This window comes from Coturnix japonica, unplaced genomic scaffold (genome assembly GCF_054131305.1).
Source record: "Coturnix japonica strain WE unplaced genomic scaffold, WE-NBRP24 Scf039, whole genome shotgun sequence".
NCBI classification, from domain to species: Eukaryota; Metazoa; Chordata; class Aves; order Galliformes; family Phasianidae; genus Coturnix; species Coturnix japonica.
Window position 1 is genome coordinate 3,472,001 of NW_028188942.1, and position 22,674 is coordinate 3,494,674.

At 42.2% G+C, this 22,674-nt stretch overlaps 1 protein-coding gene across 4 annotated transcripts; it reads right to left on the minus strand.

The window, feature by feature from the left end:
* Positions 1–13,694: 13,694 nt before the first annotated feature.
* Positions 13,695–22,120, minus strand: LOC146753273 (kinesin-like protein KIF20B). Of its 4 annotated transcripts, XM_085530953.1 has the most exons (10): positions 21,531–22,118; positions 21,162–21,287; positions 20,759–20,898; positions 19,409–19,564; positions 18,301–18,477; positions 17,189–17,353; positions 16,435–16,554; positions 15,411–15,491; positions 14,560–14,683; positions 13,720–14,035 (listed from the first exon to the last, which is right to left on the minus strand). In XM_085530953.1, the coding sequence occupies exons 1-10, from the start codon at positions 21,568–21,570 to the stop codon at positions 13,863–13,865; spliced, it is 1,302 nt and encodes a 433-aa protein (XP_085387079.1). In that variant the 5' UTR covers positions 21,571–22,118; the 3' UTR covers positions 13,720–13,862. The 4 variants fall into 4 exon arrangements, with proteins under 4 accessions (XP_085387081.1, XP_085387079.1, XP_085387080.1 ...); XM_085530955.1 differs by lacking the exon at positions 21,162–21,287 and having other exon boundaries at positions 13,695–14,035; positions 21,531–22,120; XM_085530954.1 differs by lacking the exon at positions 15,411–15,491 and having other exon boundaries at positions 13,723–14,035.
* Between the last annotated feature and the right edge of the window lie 554 nt (positions 22,121–22,674).

Below are 22,674 nucleotides of genomic sequence, written 5' to 3' on the forward strand. Positions count from 1 at the left end.
AGCATTGGGTTGAGCTGCAACTGGAGGGCACAGTGCACATGGCATGGCAGCCTTAGGCTGAGCTGAAGCTGGATGGAGGGCACCCCGCACATGGCATGGCAGCATTGGGATGAGATGCACCTGGGTGTGGCACCCTGCATATGGCAAAGCAGCATTGGGTGGAGCTGCAGCTGGAGGGCACCCTGCACATGGCCTGGTAGCATTGCGTTGAGCTGTAGAAGGAGGGAGGGTACCCTGAACGTGGCATGGAAGCATTGGATTGAGCTGCAGCTGGATGGAAGGCACCCTGCACATGGCATGGCAGCATTGGGTTGTTCTGCCACTGGAGGGCTCCCTGCACATGGCATGGGAGCGTTTGGTTGAGCTGCAGCTGGATGGAGGGCACCCTGCAAATGACATGGCATCATTGGTTTTGCTGCAGACGGAGGGCACCCTGTACATGCCATGGCAGTATTGGGTTAATCTGCAGAGGTAGGGCACCCTGCACATGCTATGGCAGCATTGGATTGAGCTTCAAAGGGAGGGCACCCTGCTCTAGTCACGGCAGCATTGTGTTGACCTGTATCTGGAGGGCACCCTTCGCTTGGCATGGCAGCATTGGACTGACCTGCAGCTTGATGGAAGGCACCCTGCACATGGCATAAAAGCCCTGGTTTGAGCTGCATCTGGGTGGAGTTCATAATGTCCATGGCATGGTAACAGTAGGTTGAGCAACATCCGGAGGGCACCCTGCACATGGCATAGCAGCATTGGATTGAGCTGCAGCTTGATGGCACCATACATATGGCACGGCAGCATTGGGTTGAGCTGCAAAGGGCGGGAACCCTGCACACAGCATGGTAGCATTACGCCGAGCTGCAGCTGGATGGAGGGCACCCTGCGCATGGCATGGCAGCATTGGATTGAGCTGCATGTGCATGGCACCCTGCACTATTTATGGCAGCATTGTGTTGACCTGAATCTGGAGGGCACCCTGAACATGGCATGGCAGCATTGGGTTGAGCTGCATCTGGATGACACCCTGAACAAGGCAAGACAGCATTGGGTCGATCTGCATCTGGAGAGCATCCTGCAAATGGCATGGCAGCATTGGACTGACCTGCAGTTTGATGGAAGGCACCTTGCACATGTCATGGCAGCCTTAGTTTGAGCTGCATCTGGATGGAGTTCACAATGCCCATGGCATGACAATATTGGGTTGAGCAGCATCTGGAGGGCACCCGGCATATGGCATGGCAGCATTGGGTTTTGCTGCATCTGGATGGAGATCACCCTGCACATGACATGGCACTATTGGGTTGATCTGCAGCTGGAAGGAGGGCACCATGCCAATGGCATGGCAGCATTGGTTTGAGCTGCAGCTGGAGTGCACCCTACACATGGCATGGCAGCATTGGGTTGACCTGTATCTGGAGGGTACCCTTCACATGACATGGCACATTTTTGTTGAGCTGCAGCTGCAATGCACCTTGCACATGGCATGGCAGCATTGAGTTGAGCTGCATCTGGAGTGTGCCCTACGCATGGTTTGACAGCATTGGACTGAGATGCAGATGGATGGAGGGCATCCTGCACAAGTCATGGCAGCATTGGGTTCAGCTGCATCTGGATGGTACAATGAATATGGTATGGCAGCATTTGTCTGAGCTGCAGACTGAAGTCACCTTGCACAAGTTATGGCTGCATTCGGTCTAGATGCAGCTGAATGGGGGGCACCCTGCACATGGCATGGCAGCATTGGCTGGGCTGTAGAGGGTGGGAACATGGCAAATGGCAAGGCAGCATTGGGTTGATCTGCAGAATGAGGGCACCCTGCACTAGTCATGGCAGCACTGGGCTGAGCTGCAGCTGGATGGAAGGCACCCTGCACATGGCATGGCAGCATTGTGCTGAGCTGCAGCTGGATGGGTCACGTCACTCCCATATATAAGAAGGGGAGCAGGGAGGACCCAAGGAACTACAGGCTGGTGAGTCTCACCTCTGTGCCTGGGAAGATCATGAAACAGATCCTGCTGGACAACATGCTCAATCACATAAAGAATGAGCATGTGATCCGAGACAGCCAGCACGGCTTCAGCAGGGGAAGGTCATACTTACCTAATATTGTGGCCTTCTATGAAAGAGTGACAATGTTGGTGGACAAAGGGAAGGTGACTGATGTCAGTTACCTGACCTGAGCAAGGCCTTTGACATGGTCTCCCACCACATCCTCATCTCCAAATTGGAGGGAAGTGGATTTGATGGGTGGACAACTTGATGGATAAGCAATTGCTTGAAAGGCCGCAGACAGAGGGTGGTGGTCAATGGCTCTATGTCCAGGTGGAGGCCAGTAACGAGCGGTGTCCCTCAAGGGTCTGTCTTGGGACCGGTGCTCTTTAACATCTTTATTAATGACATTGATGAGGGAATTGAGTGCACCCTCAGCAAGTTTGCTGACGACACTAAGCTGAGTGGTGTGGTCGATACGGTGGAGGGAACGGATGCCATTCAGAGGGACCTTGACAGGCTGGAAAGCTGGGCTCGGGTGAACCTAATGAGGTTCAACACGGCAAAGTGCAAGGTTTTGCACTTGGGCCGGAAGAACCCCAGGCACCTGTACAGGCTGGGAGGAGTTGTCCTTGAGAGCAGCTCGGCAGAGATAGACCTAGGGGTCCCGATAGATGAGAAACTTAACATGAGCCAGCAGGGCGCTCTGGAAGCCCGGAAAGCAAATGGGATCCTGGGCTCCATCAGGAGAGGGGTGGTCAGCAGGGATAGGGAGGTGATTGTCCCTCTCTACTCAGCTCTTGTGAGGCCCCATCTGTTGTACCGTGTCCAGGTGTGGAGCCCTCAGTACAAGAAAGACATGGAGATTTTGGAAAGGGTCCAGAGGAGGGACAGGAAGATGATCATGGGGCTGGAGCACCTCCCCTATGAGGACAGGCTGAGGGAGTTGGGTTTGTTCAGCCTGGAGAAGAGAAGGTTGTGGGGTGACCTCATTGCAGCCTTTCAGTACCTGAAGGGTAATTGTTTAGTTTGTGGAAGATTGTGGAATTTTAGTTTGTGGAAACTGAAAAATTGTACTGTTTGATACGTGGGTTTTGAAGGGAATGGGACAAACTGCTTTGATGGTATAAGAAAGTGTAATTGCTATTGGTATACAGAAAGTATAATTGAGGGTGTGTGGAAGTGTAACTGAAGGTACAAATAGAGAAATCGTGTACAAAGGAAAAAGTGTTAAAGAGAAAGTGAGTTTATGTGTGCTGGTATGAGAGCAACTCCCTGTATTGTTTCCCCCCCCCTTGCAAGAACTCTTGGAGTGAGAGAGGGCCGGGTATGGAGACTGTTGCTGTAAGCAGCAAAGGGGGGAGGTGGGGAGGAGGGGGCAATGGAAGTGAGAATAGCCTTCATGTGCAGAGATGTAGGAAAACTGAAATCCCAGTGTTAGCACTGGACACCTGGAGAGAAGGAGGTGAAACTGAAATAGGATGTTAGTAGTTTTTGTAATGATGAGAGTTTGGAAAGTGAGAGAGTTTGGGACAGACACAGGCTGGAGGAGTAAGGGCTGGCAAGGTATAACAGGGATGTCAGGACTGAAAAGAGGTGAATGTTATGAAAACAAAACAAAACTGATTGACAAACAGATAGTAAGGGAATTGGTGATAATAACAGCTGTTACTGTTGTGGTGCCAGAATAGGGCCGTAGGACCCAGAGATCCCCTCAGGGAGAGGTGGGGGGAGTGGGGGCTTGAAGTGCCCAGGGAGGGCTCCGCCCCACTGAAAGGAAAGCAGTGTGCAAACTGCAACGGGAAATTGCATCTAGGGAAGCAGGATAAAGAGATTTATTTTCTGGTGGATATGGGTGCTTCTTACTACTCATAGATGGTTTTGTAACAGTAATAGAAGCTACTGCCCAACAAGAAAAGGTTTACGTTTTTTTTGGATTAATTAAATATAAACTAAGTAGGAATACAGAAATTCTTGTACCTGCCAGGTTGCTCTGGCAAGAAATTTAATAAAACTGGAGCTAAGGGTCCAACAATATTGACTGTTTAAAAACTTGTCATGGTTTTGTAATTTTGTAATTTTGCTATCAGTATTCCACATCATAACATCATGTCAAGTATGGATACTTCTGTTGAATGTGCAGTCCACAGAAGAAGACTACATATCCCAGAGAACAACAGGAGTAACAATAAGTCACGGGACCAGGACTCTATATAATCTCGTTCCCAGGCTGGAGTGCCCTCCTTCTTCTCTCGAACTTCTCGGAGAGTGGGAAGCGTTCCAGCCGTGTCGCCTAGAGTTCACAGTAGGCCTCTCGGTTTTCGGAGACTCTCTCTCTGTTTCGTTCGATTTTGTTAGCCTTAATTATATTATATTGTGTTATCTTGTATTTCGATATCATATTTAGTAAAATAAGTTTTTCCTCCTTAGATTGTCGCTGTTTTATCCCACTCCCCTTTTCCCCCTCCTTTCCAGGCCCCGGGGGGGGGGGCGTGGGGTGGCTTCCCCTGTCACGGGCATAGGTAAATCTAAGTAACCCGTGACAGATTTTTTGGTGGAGGATGCGGGCATAGAGCTTTTTAGCTTTTAGAACAACTCTCTCTTTGCTCTTAAAGAGCTTCGTTATGGGAGTGTTGGGAGTGTTATCTTTCCGTAGCTGCTCACAGAGAACGTGACCTTGAAATACCAGACAAATTGTCAACATTAAGGGCTGCTGCACATTCTCAGCATTGCTATCTAACTTTTGTGTAGAAAACAAAGGGATTTCTTTCTCCCTTAGAGCAAAGCTAGCTAGCTCTGACTTTTACAGAGCCTGCCAGCTATGAATCCACTCTTCATCCCAGTTGCTCTGTTTAAGGGATTGAAAGCAATTATGATCTTCTTAAAGTATTGGTCAACTATTAACACCATAATTTGGTGTTGTGGAATTGTGCAGATATATAGCCTAATAAGGTGGATACTGATGGAGACACCTGCCTGGTACTTTTACGAGATGTGGTATGGTCAGAATTTTGGCATCTACACCTCAGATGGAATTGTGAATCTTACAAACACTTGCATCCCAGATGGAACAGGCAATTTTACAAATACTTGCATCCCAGATGGAACAGGCAATTTTACAAACACCACCATGTTTAATTCATTGTACAGGCTAAAAAACCCCTTTTTATTTAGGTTGTACTCTCAGATTTCCACACGCTTTTCAATAACTGAGATAGGGTTCATACTTGCATTCATGTTATCACTATCAATGCATGCATATATGTTCCTATGCATTCGTTCTATGCGGAAGTCCCCTCCAGAACCAGAGAATGATGACTGGCAGGGAATATGGAAAGGTTTAGGAAAAGTCTTAGAAGCATGGGGACCCGCAGTGTCATGGGATTTCACTCTTGAACACTTAAGGGACCCTAAGAAATTAAGTGAGTATTTGGGTCAGAGATCTAAGGAGGTAAACCTTATGTGGGGTTTGGCTTATGCATACCGTGCTTTGTATCATACTATTCTGGAGAGAGAGAGTTTCCGATCTGAGATTCAAGCCCAAGTTAATTCTGATCAGTCACAGGAGGCATCAGTAGCAATATCAGTTGCCCCTGTGGAAGGCAAGAAATGGAAACGGGTGTCCATGCGTCTAGAACGAAAAGAAGGAGAAGCACAGGGGGGGGCAGCAGAAGACCCAGGTGCCGGGCATGGAGCAGTACCGAAAAAAGCAAAGGCAAAAACCAAGAGGCATGAAGAAGAGACTGATGATGAGGAGGAAATCACCTATTGTCGACCTCTGAAGCTGACTGAAATCCAAGGCTCAAGAAAGGAGTTCACACGGCGTCAAGATGAAGGTATCCTTGCTTGGTTGCTTCGCTGCTGGGACAACGGGGCCAACAGCTTGTCTCTAGATGGTAATGAAGCTCGCCAACTAGGAAGCATTGCCCAAGATGCAGGTATCGACAGAGGGATTAGCAGATGTTCGGATGGAGCTGCCACTCTCTGGTTGCGGCTGTTAGAAGCCGTGAGAGAAAGGTACCCCTATAAGGATGCTTTGAAGCCTAAATTTGATAGTTGGAATACCGTCCAAAAAGGTATTCAGCGCCTGAGGGAATTGGCCATGGCGAAAATGTTGTACAGCCCTGATCCAAGCGAACTTGACCCTGAGAGAGTGAGGGCCGATCCTGACATGTGGCAGAAAATCACAAGTACAGCACCAGAGAGAATTGCTCAGTCATTGGTATCAGGATCTAAAGGGTTCGTGGACAGATGGCCCCGAGTTGTTGAGCTGATTATAATGCTTCAAACCATCGATCAGCAGCTCCCCCAACTGCATGCCGCAGTTTCTGCCATCTCACGGCTAGAAAACCGAGTAGATGAAATGTGCAAGAAATTGTTTCCATCAACTAATTGTAATGATCCCGTAATAGTATCAGAAACAACTGATGAAGGTCAATCCTCGTACGGGCCACCAGGTCTAATGAAGGATCTGATCAAACTAGTCCAGTCCTACTCCCCACCTGCATCATCAAAAGTCTCAGCTGTTAAACGCACACGCTTCCCAGCTCGAGCAAAGAACAACAGTACGATTGCACCGCGTGTTTCCATGTGGCGCTACCTACGTGACCGTGGAGAAGACATGAGGAAGTGGCATGATCAGCCTACTTCTGCACTACGAGCACGGGTGAAAGAACTGCTAGACATACCAACCACCAGTGGAGTTGCTCCAGTCATCACAGGTAACCAATAGAGGGGCCCTGCCCTCAGTCAGGGGAGGGAAAGGGATAATAGAGTTTATTGGACTGTGTGGATTCGATGGCCTGGCACATCAGAACCACAGGAATATAAGGCACTGGTGGATACCGGTGCACAGTGCACCCTAATGCCCTCTAGTCATGAAGGGACAGAATCAATCCATATTTCTGGAGTGACTGGGGGCTCTCAAGAATTGACTGTGCTGGAGGCTGAAATAAGCCTCACTGGCAAAGACTGGCAAAAACATCCTATTGTGACTGGCCCAGGGGCTCCATGTATACTGGGTATTGATTACCTCAGAAGGGGGCATTTCAAGGATCCTAAGGGGTATCGATGGGCCTTTGGGATAGCTGCTGTAGACATGGACAACATTAAGCAGCTGTCTGTTTTGCCTGGCCTGTCAGAGGACCCGTCTGTTGTGGGGCTGCTACGAGTAAAAGAGCAGCAGGTACCGGTTGCTACAAAGACAGTGCACAGACGGCAGTATCGCACCAACAGGGATTCCTTGCTCCCCATTCATGATTTGATTCGCCAGTTGGAGAATCAGGGAGTGATCAGTAAAACTCACTCACCTTTTAACAGTCCCATATGGCCAGTGCGTAAAGCCAGTGGAGAATGGAGGCTGACAGTAGACTACCGTGGCCTGAATGAGGTCACACCCCCATTGAGCGCTGCTGTGCCGGACATGTTGGAACTCCAGTACGAGCTGGAGTCAAAAGCAGCCAAATGGTATGCCACCATTGACATTGCCAATGCCTTCTTTTCTATTCCTTTGGCCGCAGAATGCAAGCCACAGTTTGCCTTCACCTGGAGGGGCATTCAGTATACTTGGAACCGTTTGCCCCAGGGGTGGAAACACAGCCCAACCATTTGCCATGGGTTGGTCCAAACTGTACTGGAACAGGGTGGTGCTCCTGAACACCTGCAGTACATTGATGACATTGTTGTGTGGGGCGATACAGCAGAAGAAGTTTTCACAAAAGGAGAGCAGATAATCCGGATTCTTCTACAAGCTGGCTTTGCTATTAAGCGAAGCAAAGTAAAAGGACCTGCCCAGGAAATTCAGTTCTTAGGTATAAAGTGGCAGGATGGATGTCATCACATCCCAACAGTGATCGACAAAATCACTGCCATGTCTCCACCAACTAGCAAGAAAGAGACACAATCTTTCCTGGGTGCAGTAGGCTTTTGGAGGATGCACATTCCAAACTACAGCCTCATTGTAAGCCCCCTTTATCAGGTAACGCGGAAGAAGAATGATTTTGCATGGGGCCCTGAGCAGCAGCAGGCTTTTGAACAGATTAAACAAGAGATAGCCCGTGCTGTAGCCCTGGGGCCAGTACGGACTGGACAGGATGTAAAGAACATCCTCTACACTGCTGCTGGAGAGAAAGGCCCTACTTGGAGTTTGTGGCAAAGAGCCTCAGGAGAGACCCGAGGCCGACCCCTGGGATTCTGGAGTCGATCATATAAGGGGTCTGAAGAGTGCTACACTCCAACTGAGAAGGAGATCTTAGCCGCGTATGAGGGGGTTCGGGCTGCTTCCGAAGTAGTCGGGACTGAAACACAGCTCCTTTTGGCACCTCGACTGCCAGTGCTGAACTGGATGTTCAAAGGACAGGTTCCCTCCACCCATCATGCTACCGATGTCACCTGGAGCAAGTGGATTACGCTGATTACACAGCGAGCGCGAATGGGAAACCTCAATCGTCCAGGAATCCTAGAGGTAATCATGGACTGGCCTGAAGATAAAAAGTTTGGAACATCACCAGCAGAAGAGGTATCACGTGCTAAAGAGGCCCCACCATACAACGAATTACCAGAAAATGAAAAGAAATATGCCCTATTCACTGACGGATCATGTCGCATTGTAGGGAAGCATCGCAAATGGAAAGCTGCTGTGTGGAGCCCCACACGACAGGTTGCAGAGGCCACTGAAGGTAAGGGAGAATCAAGTCAGTTTGCAGAGGTAAAAGCTGTCCAGCTGGCCTTAGATGTTGCTGAACGGGAGAGGTGGCCAATGCTGTATCTTTATACTGACTCATGGATGGTGGCAAATGCCTTATGGGGGTGGTTACAGCGGTGGGAACAAAATAACTGGCAACGGAGGGGAAAATCTGTTTGGGCCGCTGAACTATGGAAGGACATTGCTTCCCGAACAAAGAATATGGTTGTAAAGGTGCGTCATGTGGATGCACATGTGCCCAAAAGTCGGGCTACTGAAGAACAACAAAACAACCATCAGGTAGATAAAGCTGCTAGAATTGAGGTGGCTCAAATCGACTTGGATTGGCAGAATAAGGGCGAATTATTTCTAGCTCGATGGGCTCATGAGACCTCAGGCCATCAAGGAAGAGACGCAACATATAAGTGGGCCAGAGACCGAGGGGTGGACTTAACCATGGACGCTATTGCGCAGGTTATTCATGATTGTGAAACATGTGCCATAATTAAACAAGCCAGAAGGATGAAACCTCTCTGGGAGGAAGGGCGATGGCAAAAGTATAAATATGGGGAGGCGTGGCAGGTTGATTATATCACCTTGCCACGATCTCGCAGTGGTAAGTGTTATGTACTCACTATGGTAGAGGCAACCACTGGGTGGCTTGAAACATACGCAGTACCCCATGCAACTGCTCGAAACACCATATTAGGTCTTGAGAAACAAGTCCTGTGGCGGCATGGCACCCCAGAAAGAATTGAATCTGATAATGGGACACATTTCAAAAATTCTCTTATAAATACTTGGGCCAAAGATCATGGCATTGAGTGGATTTATCATATTCCCTACCATGCACCAGCTTCTGGTAAAATTGAACGATATAATGGGTTGTTGAAAACTATGTTGAAAGCAATGGGTGGTGGAACATTTAAGCACTGGGAGAAGAATCTGGCAGAAGCCACTTGGCTGGTCAATACTAGAGGATCTGTCAATCGTGATGGTCCTAGTCAATCTAGCCCCCTACACACTGTAGAAGGAGATAAGGTCCCTGTTATACATGTAAAGAACATGTTGGGAAAAGCTGTTTGGGTCCTTCCAGCTTCTGGAAAGGGCAAACCTATCCGTGGAACTGTCTTTGCCCAGGGACCTGGGTGCACTTGGTGGGTAATGCAGAAGGATGGGGATGTTCAATGTGTGCCACAAGGGAATTTGATGCTGGGGGAGTGCAGTCAATAATTTTATGTATCTATATATATATATATATGTTTGCATGTGTAGTGTATTTTAGTTATTATAGTTGTACATTTAGTTATGTTACATGCAATTCTACTATTTAGCTATCACAATTTTACATACATGTATATGTATATATATGTATATATTAACCATGATGTAATAATGTAGAATAAGGGGTGGAATGTCATGGTTTTGTAATTTTGTAATTTTGCTATCAGTATTCCACATCATAACATCATGTCAAGTATGGATACTTCTGTTGAATGTGCAGTCCACAGAAGAAGACTACATATCCCAGAGAACAACAGGAGTAACAATAAGTCACGGGACCAGGACTCTATATAATCTCGTTCCCAGGCTGGAGTGCCCTCCTTCTTCTCTCGAACTTCTCGGAGAGTGGGAAGCGTTCCAGCCGTGTCGCCTAGAGTTCACAGTAGGCCTCTCGGTTTTCGGAGACTCTCTCTCTCTCTGTTTCGTTCGATTTTGTTAGCCTTAATTATATTATATTGTGTTATCTTGTATTTCGATATCATATTTAGTAAAATAAGTTTTTCCTCCTTAGATTGTCGCTGTTTTATCCCACTCCCCTTTTCCCCCTCCTTTCCAGGCCCCGGGGGGGGGGGCGTGGGGTGGCTTCCCCTGTCACGGGCATAGGTAAATCTAAGTAACCCGTGACAAAACTGTAAGTCTGACATTAGCACAAATGGGGAAAAACAATGTTGTACCCCAGGAGTCACAGCAATATCAAACATGATGCACTTAGGGGTGTGGGCATCAGGGCCAAACATGAAGCCCTGAATAGAAGTTAAAAGCAAGAGATTGCCCAGTCAGGGTAAAGTGGTACCCTATAAGGATACAGAACTGTAGAAGGATAGAAGACTTTCTGGAGTTTGGACTCCAATTTTGCAAAAATTTTTGATAGCAAGTGCTGTAGTTTGGTACAACACTTGAAGGCAAGTAGTAGAATTGTTGAATGCATACACTCAGTGGTGGCAAATCCATGCACTTTATTAACCCAGTTAAGGAATGAATAGGTGGAGTTTACCTTCTGGATTTGAAGGATGTTTCTTCTGCCTGCTTTCTGTATCACGGCTTTACAAGTCGGTGTGCAAGTTTGGAGGAGCTATCCCCCTTGCACCCGGAGCTGCGCAACGCTGGAATAAACATACCTGCTTTACAACCCATCTCTGGATTATAGAGTTTGATTCCGCAAGTCAGCTAAACATTTGTGGTTGGTTTTTCTTTTCCCTAAACAAAGCGACCTGTTTTCTGCACTTGCTGTGCCTTACGAAAATGCACAGAAATTAGGCAAGCCTGAGACTTGCCAAACACCACATGTGACGTTTTGTAAAAGGTCAGTTTTGCAGCAGAGAACCACATATAATTATACCAAGTGTGCAACTACTTTTCCCATGCAGCAGCAGGCAGCAATGAGGCTGTTCTCATAATAAAAATACCATTTGAAAAGTAGTGTAATTAAGTGTATATCATGATGTACCCAGTAGCAATGAGAGCTCTATTAACAGCTTCTGGAACAAGTAGATCACTCCCATCCCCTGCAATGACTTTGCCTCCAATATTGCATGGCTGATAAATTGCAGTCTTCTGGATATGAAATATTTGCAAGTAATTTGCAAACTGCAGCTAATCAGAACCGTCTTCCATATTGTCACCAACCACTTCAGGCAGCATTGTTCCATTTTGACATCTGGCTATGAGGCATTCATGCACGGCATTCACATATATAGGTCAATAAATAGGAGGGAGGGTGATTTCAAGTACTTATGCTTCCATCAGTTTCTTCTGTGTACCTGTGCAGTAGCTGCCCATCTCACCTGGTAGGTACGAATGCTGTTTTCTAGTCCAGGTCAATAAAAGCCTCCATGTTGACATCCACATGCAGATTTGTCCAGCTAACACCATGGAGAAAAGCTTCTAAAAGTCAGTTCAAGTTTTTAATGAGATTGCTGAGCATAAAACCACATGATTCCCATGATTGTTCACAGATTGTTTTCTGCAAACCTGGATCTCACAAGCCTACAAGCAAGGAGAAAGCTTATCGGCACAGCAACAGATAGTACGATTGTGGGTTTTTTTAAATACAATCAGTATATTGTTCTATCACCAGCTGCTTTTAAGGCAATTCACTCCCATCAAACTCTCAAATATTCACCCAAGTCGGCTTTCATCCATGTTTTTACCTCCTGAGCAATTGAATCTATAGGAACTGTTGGACTTGGAGACAACACAAGGACATACTGCCAGCTGAGAACCTTTCAGCTAATTCATCCAACAGCATCTAAAGGTTCAAAGCTCACTGAGGGGGAGAACAGTATTTGGGATATTAGAATTCCCCCCAAATGTATTGGGTTTATTTTTCTAAGTTTATTAATTTAAAGCTGAATTTGCACAAGTGAGGGAAAGCACCTTTCTTCCACACTGAGGAATTGGCACCATCGTCTCTCCAAAGAAAATTCTTTAAAAAGGCCCAAAAATTAAGTATACATAAATATTAATGTGTATTCATGCTCTTCTCTCTGCCAGAGTTCTGCTAAGTACAGCAGTCACGTGAAAAAAGCAAGCCAGGCCATCCTGAACAAGTACAGTTATTACTGCACAATGGGTAAATAGCAATCAGACCTAGAGATACTGTTCCTATACAGGGGAGGCAAGACAAAAATAAATAAACCCTTAACCACAATAAAATCCAAACACAGCTTAAGAAAGCTTGTATTTATTTCAGCCTCAATGGAGTCAGTTTGAAACTGTCAGAGAGACACTGTACACCTATATACAAATTTAAGAACACAACGGAGTAACTGTTACTGTTTATTAACAACCAGTTTTAATAATACGATAAAAGTATGTCCTGAGAAAGGGGAACAAACATGCTTCTTCAAGGTTTTTTAGCTGTTCTGGATCTCAGCCGTCGCTTGATGATCAGATGATCACTTTCCTTCTTTTGTTCCTCAGATTCCTGAAGAAAACATTTCAAAAGTTACTCATCTTTTCGCACAAGACTGACAAGCTCTTCTTGACCCACGCAAACATATTTCTTCCCCTAAATGGATTTCAGAATGGCATTTGCTTATTATATTTTATTCAGAAAACTACGGGATACCGAGATCATTTTAATGCAGCTTAATCACAAGGAACAAATATGGAGAATGTACAAAATCCTGTTTATCTTAAAAAAGCACACACATCTGAGGAAAGCCTGAAGGCAGCTTTCATTTTGAAATACTTGTTTTCAAAAGAGTATTATAATACTTGTTTTGTGAAACATGAAGCTTTCAGAAAACATTTTTAGCCTCAATCCCTGTAGCTATGACTTGCCCAGAATTTCAGTTCTCGGTTCAGTTCCATGTTCTCAGAACTACAGTGAGAGAAGAAACTGTCTCATCTTCTTCATCCTCTAACAAAAAAAATATAACATTTTGGTTTCTGCCCCTATCATTCGTCAAATCATCAAAAAATTCAGAGGGATATTACAGTATGGGCAAATGATCACTTTGCTGAACAGAAAAAGGACTCTAATATAATTAAAAGATGCAGTTCCAACAGAGCAAGAATGTTCTTAGCACAATAGCTGCCGACAGAGTCATGAAACTGGCACATCAGATCCTTTGCAAGTTGGCTTAGACAGGAGATCATAGTTTAAGCATACCTAAAAAGCTGTCTAAGTTGTGCTCTAGAAAAGCGTGTAGTAGAATAATCCCACTCCAACACACTGAAATTATCTATGATTCCAAATTATAAGACATCTCCGTGATTGCTACATCACCTACTTAGTAAACTGTAAGCCAGCCAAACACAGAGATCTTTGAGGACAAAATAAAACAGAACAGCAGGAAGACCAACAAGGATGACTTGGTAGAATAAAGAAATACCTCAGTACTTTCAACCTTCTCCTGCAAATAGATGAAACCTCCAGTCTGTTTGGACTCCTTAGTAGTTTATTTTAAGCCAAGACTACAGTATAATCGCTTACCGAAGAAGCAGGTATATCTAGAGGGCCAGAAACGACAGTTGAATACAGCTTCCTTTTGCATCGTTTTGGCTTGGTCTCTCCTTCTTCGAGACTTTCAGGTTCGTTTGATTTAGGAGAACTTACTGCTGACATCAGCTTCTTGGCTAGAAGAAATTTGTTTTGATACATAAACCAATCAACTTACTGGTTTTGTGAGTCTTTAAATCACTGAATGCAAAAAAAGCTTCGTAACAAACTTGGTTTATAAATGACACGTAAAATTTAAGTGAAAATACTCAGAAATTGTATTTGTTCATCAAGGTTCTTTATTATTTCTATAGCTGAAACAGTTTATAGCTTCAGATATGGCAACTTAAAGCAGCTTAAAGACTTCATGGCTCAGAAGTCGCTGGAAGTCAGAAACTTCAGCAGGAGTTAAACAACAGGCCTAACTTTCGTGCTGACAGAAGCACAAGACAGAACCAACTTTCTCTGTATACTTGTAGGTTTTCACAAATGTAATAATGAATCTCTGAAGAGACGAATAAATGCATTTACTTCATAAATCAAAGGACAACTTAACATGGCAGACAAGTTCTCTAAGAACACATACATTAATAGCCTACAGCAGAAACAAGCCATTCTACAATGTCTAGAAAACATGGAATAAAACTTATTCTACACCAACCTTTAGAGTGTATAATAGAAGGAGAGCTTTGAATAAAATCTCCAACTTTTTGCAGTGTTTCATCCTTCTTAGTCAGTCTTGAAGCATGTACTCGCTTTCTCAGGAAGTAGTCTTTTCCGGATTTCTGTTCAACAGAGATGTGAACATGTGAAACAAGAGCATTGTTTAAACTTCATTTTAGTTCAACGTTATTTTAAGTTGACATTTTGAGCTTTACTACTGACACCTCTGTTCATTATGCTGATGATACCACAACGGCAAGTAATGCAGACAATTTTATACCCTTTAGGGAGTTGTCAAAATCTCAGCTATTTCAAGGCATACGTTTCTTAAAGTTTCTTAATAAGGCAGTAGTTTCTTTAAAAGTAGCTCCCAAGCTGTGGAGTTGTTTCTTACATAAGCTGTTCTAATTACATAAAATAAACAAACATACAAAACAGAAGACAACAGATGGGAAAATCTACTACTCATACTCTGACCATGCCAAGGATACTGCTATCACATGTGAACATCTGTTTTTAATAACTGCCATGCATATTAATGATATGAACCTTAGTTTAATACAAGGGCTTCACTTACAAAAGCACACGATAATACACTAAAGCTTCTCTTCCCAACTATTCAGTGTGCAATATCCTTCCCTCCAAATCATTACACAGTACAGCCATTACACGCTCTGGGGACAGACTGACTTGCCCTTTGGTTAGCTTATGGAATTTAATAGGAAGAGCTCATAAGCATGTAAGATTCCCATTCAGGTATACACATAAGGATAAGACACTGCTTCTTTCGTGTGACCACACAATTACAGGAAGTCCCAAGCTAGCTTCAAAACTAGAACAAAAACCAACCATTTTCTCGTCACTTGCAGAGGGTGAATTAAAAGCCATGACAGATTTTGTATTTTTCGTGTTCTCACTTTTCACAAAATCCTGGGAAAATAAGACAAGTTTCAGCCATGATTCTTTTGGAAAGAACAATTGATGTCACAAAAGTGAACACTTTAAACACTTTTGCTAATAGTAGGGAAGTATTTGCTAGTGGTAACTATTCCACTGTAAATCAAATAATAAATAAGCATTCAATTATAAAAACAGGACATGAAGATATCAGTATTAGACATCTCATGATGTCTAAAAAGCTGATTTATGTCTACAGGTTTCAAAGAAAATACACAATGAAGATAAGAGAAATTCCCTTCTCTTAAACCATTATCACTGAGCTTGGCTATTAGTTTTGTTCATTAAAGCAGTTCATTGATTAAATTCTTCAACTACTTTACTGAGGTAGAAATAGCATTTTTTAATGCTTGTTTTTAATGCTTTTTTTTATTGTAGAAAGTCAAAAAGTAGTCAGAGCCACTTTATCAGGCTCTGCTAAGAATCTGAATGGAGTATCACCACCCACTGTATTTCCAAGAATTAAGTTGGTTAATAAATACTTTGTTTTTAAAATATATGTAACTGCTATGTTATGAAAGTTAGCAATTAAAAACTTATATAGGAATGATTAACATCATCTGCTAACAAAACAATATTCAGAAATCCCGCAGAGGAAGAAAATAAGTTCAATTTGCTGTGCCCGTTTCAGTGGCTCCATGAATTTTTTCCAAGTAACTTATCTAATCATGAGCCACTTCATAAGCATTAACATGAGGAGAGTTTTCAACAGCACCTGACAAAAATTCATCACACAATTGTTTCAACAGCTTTTATTCCTATCAAAGGCTATAAAAACAGGTGATCTGATCACCTTGAAAGGGATAAATAAATTAAAACTTGGGAATTGTTTAGAGAACATGAGATCTTTTCCTACTCATTCCTTATCAAAAGCAATACAATCACAACATTTTCAGATCTGAAGTTTCATACTAACCTCAGATTCATTTAATGAAGTGAGGCTCCTAGTACATCGACGTGACAAATAATTGTCTTCAGCCTTGCATCTTAATGGAATACTTTCTCCAGTTTTAGTTTTGCTTTGTTGTTTCCTAGGCTGTAAATATTTAAAAGGAGTAAAGATTAGGCTATGCATTAGACCTCCAAAATATCTCGAGTTTTCTAAAGTTACAGTGTAAAACCTCAAGCTCAGACGCCACATGAACACGTAAGCTGAAACACAGCACAAGTGTGGGAAGGTAGTAACATCTATTCATTGTGTGATCTTCAGATACACCCTACTGGGTCTCACTAACAGTCTCAGGCAGTATTCTGCCTCCAAAAGAGAGAAAGCGAGACATTATTTAGGGACAAAATCTGTAACGCTGGTCGTTTTGTCATCCATTCCCCCCATACTCTGCACGCTCACAGCTGCTATGTTAGAACACCAAAGGCTAAACCTCTGCCTAATCTTCAGCATCCACATACGAATACATGGAAAACTGCATGGAAAAGTTCCATAATGTACACAGAGAGATGGTGTTCTAGTAAATAAAATATTTTTGAGAAGATGAGAGCTCATGCTTGAGTGGAAGACAAAAAGAACCAACAAGTACTCATCACTGAATATGTAGTTAAAGGACTATATGCTAAGAAAAATGATTCCAGCTCCAGTATCTCCTAGGAAAACAGAAGAACAAAAAGGGGTTAACAAGATGTTAAGTACTGACTTTCTATAAATATAATCATACCTTTTCATTTACAGAGTCATTCCTTCTACTTTGTCTTTCTTCAAGTAAAGGTATTTCTGGCAAACACTGAGGGCTACTGTGGTTAATGCGTTGTTTTAATTCCTTTATAAAGTCATCTTTGTCAGCCAGTTCTTTTCTTAACTCTTCTATCACAGTTGCATTATCCTAATAAACAGTAAAAACTGCTGAGTTGTGGGATTGGCAAAGGGAATTAACACACACAAGCAGTATTGCAATTACTTAGTAGCATCAGTTTTAGAATTGCAGGCTAGAACACTTAACTATTCAAGAACAGTAACATTTCACGGATTTGTACGGTCACTGTTACAAGTGCAGTAGTCACAGAATTGCCTGGGAAGTTGTAATACAATATATTTTGATTCTTCTATTTTACTTATGTGCTTCAGCCTTCATCTCCCTTAAGATATAATAACCCGAGCTTTTATTTGTTCCCAAATCCTCGGTACTGTGAAAAAGTCGGCAGTTGTAGGGGAAGTTTTGCTATGAGAACATCTTTCTTCTCAGAGAAAGTGAATCCAAACATTCTCAAAAGAGCACAACTCATTTAGTCTTCTGTTTAGCTTCTGAAATTCTATGCTACGGCTTAGATTGGCTATCCTGATTAAAAGCTGGATGTTGAAATAAGAAATGCAACTTCCAGAGATCATCCCCCCTCTGCTTTTTGATGCTTCCCTTAATCTCTCTCGACGTCCCCTTCTGTCTTTTCAAGCCATTGTAGATACTACCTCAGAGAAAGCAAAGAAAGTAAGAAACCTGAGACAGAACTACTGTCTGAGTATTGAGCCTAGCTTGGGATCCGGAAATGCTGTGAATTATCAGAAAAAGCTACAGATGTCCAGTCTGATTGTAGGATCATAAGCATCCAACTGACATCTGCTTATCTGAACTACTGAAAAAATTGAAATTTTAGTAATTAACAGAAATTCTGTTTCTGAAGAACAAAAATAAAAGCTGGTGCTTTTTTTGGTTAGTTGCACATGTCAATACGACAGTGTTCAAGAACAGAACCACACCCAGAATACAAAGAGCAGGTACAGGAGTTTTACAGAATTTATGGGTAGCTAATCAGGTAGGAGGAAAGGAGAGCTGACCTTGCTTGAATCCTTTAAGGCAGATTGTCTCAGTTCTGATATTTCTGTCTCTTTTTGTATGACATTAGAAGCCAAAGTTTTGAGCTGTTTTTCCAAAGCTTCTACTAACTGATCTCTCTCCTCACGCCACTTTTGAAGATTACGGTCCTTTTCCTCCAACTGGGCAACAAGTCTTTCCTAAAAGAAGAACAGATGAACAGTGAACATCACCTACTACACACTGAACTGTTCTAACACTTTGGTAGTTAGCACCGTTTTACAGACTTAGTAAATGTATGATCTCTTCAAGATCCACAGGAGCTCTAGAACTAGTTGCACTACAAACCTACAGAAGCAAAACCATGCTTCTATTAGACAACCTACATTACTCTCCTTGTGAAAAAATATTAGTATTATTTTAGAACCTCCACTTCAATTTGCTCATTTAATGATTACTAATGAGCTTTAGGAAAATAAAGTCACAAAGTGATACTAATACTAAGCTCCTCACATCCTTCTATGCTGCTTGCAGGTCCAGAAAGTCGGGACTAACTACTTCCAGATGTAAAAAAAGCTTTGCAGAATGTACAGATTCACATGTTTAAGAAGTTACATGACAAGAGCCCAGCAAACAGCTCAAGTAACTCAAGTGACTTTATCAGTCACTATTTGGAAAGTGATAAAGGAGCAAAACTGTGGCCGTTTGACCAAGTATTTTTATTCAGTATCTGGAGAGAAGTTTGTGGGGTTTCTTTAGAAACTCAATTGCCTTTTCTTCCTTATAAAGGCTTAAAGGCCTTCTGCTTTGCAGAAAAGAGAACAAACAAAAGCTATTGTACAAAGTACTTTCTTAGCCTCATTAAATAGTGATCTATTTTTCAACTGTAATTTTCTTATTGATGTCCCACATACGTGACATTTCATTATGCACTTATGAAAGATCTTTCTTTTTGTGGCCCCCCCATTCCTTCCTTTTCCAAATCAAGCAGTTCTCATATGGGCTTTGGCGCATAAGAAAGCAAGGGGACTTGGACAAGCTGCTCTTATGCACCCTTACTGTTAATACTTGGTATGTAGTTGTCTCCAAACTACAGGCACCAGACAACTCTGCCAGGACCTCATAACTTACGATTCCTGCTTGTTGCTTTCCATAATGTTGTCGGTCCTCAGCAAATTGTTTCATTTCTTTGTAGCGAAGATTCTCAGCTTCTTTTATCTGATTTAGGAGCTCTTCTTTCTCCTCCAGCCACTTTTTTCTATCAGTTTGATACTTAGTCTCACTTTCCTATTTCAAAGAAACCAAAAATGAAATAGTGAGTCATTAAGGAATAAAAGTCTTAAAAGCCAGGTCATCATTAAATCGACTTGTTTCTGCAAGATAACAGAAACATTAGCAGTTTTTACTACAGAATATTCCCAAAGGCAGGTATTGGATAATCATTAGTTCTTTTCCATTAAAAAATAATCATTTCCAGTATTTCTTATTCAGACTGCAGAGCTTCCATAAAACATCTCTTTTTCTTTATAAATGTTCACACAAGCTTTACAGAACTTACACCAAAAGTCAGTATAAGAAAAACTCTTTTAACTTAAAAACTTCTAACACTTTACGCTGCCTTGCAGCAGTTGTAGAAAAACTTGCAGCTCCATTAGGGTTGAAAGACAAAGAAAAGCAACATAGTTTACACTGTAGGAGTAGTCTCCTTTCCTATCAAACCTACTGGCAGACATTCTCATATATAGGACAGAGCACCTGAGAAACTGCTTGGAAAAAATAAAAGTCTTTTAACCAAGGAAAATTAGTAGACCCGCAGCCCAACAAAAAAGGCTTCCTGGTGATAAAGTTAGATGATGATTTCGATAGCTTATATTAGTTGCCCAAGAAACTAACAGAAAACAGTTTTGACAAATACACCGTAAGTTACAATTTGCTTTGAGTTAGTATTCCTTTCTTGCAAACAACAGTTGTATAAGTATACTCTGCTTATAGGACATTGACGTGGTATAGAATGAAGCAATGAATGTTCAACTTTCCCCTCTTCTTGAAAAAGTGAATTGGCTCTGTGCATTAAAAAAATATATCATGAATAAGCTTACTCAAGGTGAAGGAGGAAAGAAGCTCAGAACCATTCCACTAACAGAGTGGATGGAACCTATTGTATACTCACTTAGAAAACTCCCACTGCCAGCCCACTACTTTTATTTAAAAAAACAAACAAACAACAACAAAAAATAACATCAGATGGGATAAGACAACTAACTGTTCAGAGGCCAGCAAAAGAAGCACTGCTCATGGCAGCATAATGTAGGGAAGGCTACACTTCCTATACTATGGGGGCATCAGTGATGCCATTCTTAACGTACCACAAAAAAGCTGCACCTGGTCCCTATTGCATGTTGCACTGCAGCTTTTACAGGAAGTTTCTGTAATCAATATAACAGTTTACTTTATCAAGTTACAACTTTGAAGTTAAGTTACCTCCAGCTCTTTTTGCAGCTTTATTAATTCTGTACTGTTTTCATTCAAATTTGCCTCATCACTTTCGTTGTTCTTTTGCTGCCAGTCACCATTGCTCTGGTATTCCAGTTCACTGTATTTGTGTTTCCATGCAATCAGTTCTACTCAATACACAAAATGAGGTTAGATAGCATATCATTTCAAATATATATTTGAAATACCACACCAATGACTTTTTACTAAAGCAGCTTCGGTTTTATCTGCTACAGACATAAAGAAATAACAGAAGCCTTTAACTACAAGAGAGTTGTTGTTTACTATGGAACGTTAATGCCTAAGTAACAGTCACATGAAAATGGAAGTGGCTATCACAGTACGTCTAAACCCCTTTTGCATCCCTGCTCCCTTTCCCTGGAAAGATTACCTGAAGCTAATTTTTGGTTCTCTTCTAACTGAGCTTGAAGCATTTCTTCTTGTTCAAGCTGCACTTCCTCTTGTTCTTCTAATGCCATCCGCATAACTTCAATTGTTCTATCCCTTGCACACAGATCTGAAGGTTTGAAAATTTACAGATGAACTCCCTACTAGCTCCCATTATTCTCAAATCAAGATTCTCCCATGACCAAAAGCACTTTTAAAAGAAATAGAGCATCTCCATTGAAATATTTACATACAAATACATGCAGATATGTTTTAAAATCGAAACACAGAAGACTCAAAGTCATTAGCAATGTGACAACATTTACACGGATATTCCACACACACACACACACACACACAAATAATGGCTGACCGTCACATAGTTGGTCATAGTCTTTGGAGATATCTTCCATCCTCTCAGTTTCCACCAGCTCCTATATTTCATGTTGAAAGAAAAGCATACACAGTAAAAACAAGCAGAATCTTTAAGACAGCCTAGAATTAATAAGCTTTTCATAAAGCATAAATAAGGACTCAAGCTGATAAAAAGAATTTATGGTAAGACATTTCAATTAACATATCATGATGTCACTCAACAAGATCAGGTTATATGCATGTATTACATATGTATTTACTATGCAGATTATTGTATTGAAAACAATCTGCCAGTGCTCTGTAGTGACTAATTATTTGAATATCTTTCATGGTCTACCACTAATTTCAGTTGGCCACTTTCATTTTGCTCCAATTTTTTTTTTTTTTGACCTTTTTCCTGCTGCTTGGAAAACCTGCATCATTCATTTAATAAAAATTAAGAGCAAGTAAAATATTTGCTTAATTTGTTGGATATAGAAGTCTTTATAATCCAGCTCATCCTTAAACTGGTTATTAATCCTTTCAAGTTCTTCCATCTTGTTCCTGAGGGATTCCTCCACAGAACGCATCGTGGACACCTGTAATGTAAGCACAGCTCACGGTTCATTAAAAGAGTTCTGTAATCCAACCTGGCCAAATACTTCTTTGTTAAATAAAGAGGAATTCACAAACAAGTGCTGAGTAGGAAAACGACAGCAAGTGCAAGGTTACCAAGGAAGACATGAATTCATTTTTAAGCTTCAATTTTCCACCCCAAGCACACCCAATAAACTTTCAGACTAAGATCCTGCAAAATGGGTTTTAAGATATCTTCTTGTTTAATAATTAAATTTTAACTATTAACATCACTGAAGCTGAAATTGAAGAAAAAAAATATACATGCTTATATTAAAGAGCCTCTGGAAATTAGTCTATTTCTCTTCAAGTAAATAGCATTCTTCTTCCCAGTTATCAGCGTTTTTTCACAAGACTTAGGTTTTAGGCTTAGGAGTTACCACGGATACCAATGGCAAGTCACCAGTAACTTAGAGATAATAACAAGTCCCCTCCAGAGGCAGATTAGCTATTCTCTTCACAAACCTTATTCCAGACTACTAACCAACTTTACTTTCCTCTGTTCATTATCTATGTGAAACCATGTT

Coding starts and splice junctions, on each gene's coding strand:
- LOC146753273 (XM_085530953.1), bottom strand. CDS start 21,570: ATGGAAGATATCTCCAAAGACTATGACCAACTATGTGACG. Junction 19,565..20,758: donor AGCTGCAAAAAGAGCTGGAG/GTAACTTAACTT, acceptor TCTTTGAAATAG/GAAAGTGAGACTAAGTATCA. Junction 14,036..14,559: donor TTCTATTATACACTCTAAAG/GTTGGTGTAGAA, acceptor AATTTCTTCTAG/CCAAGAAGCTGATGTCAGCA.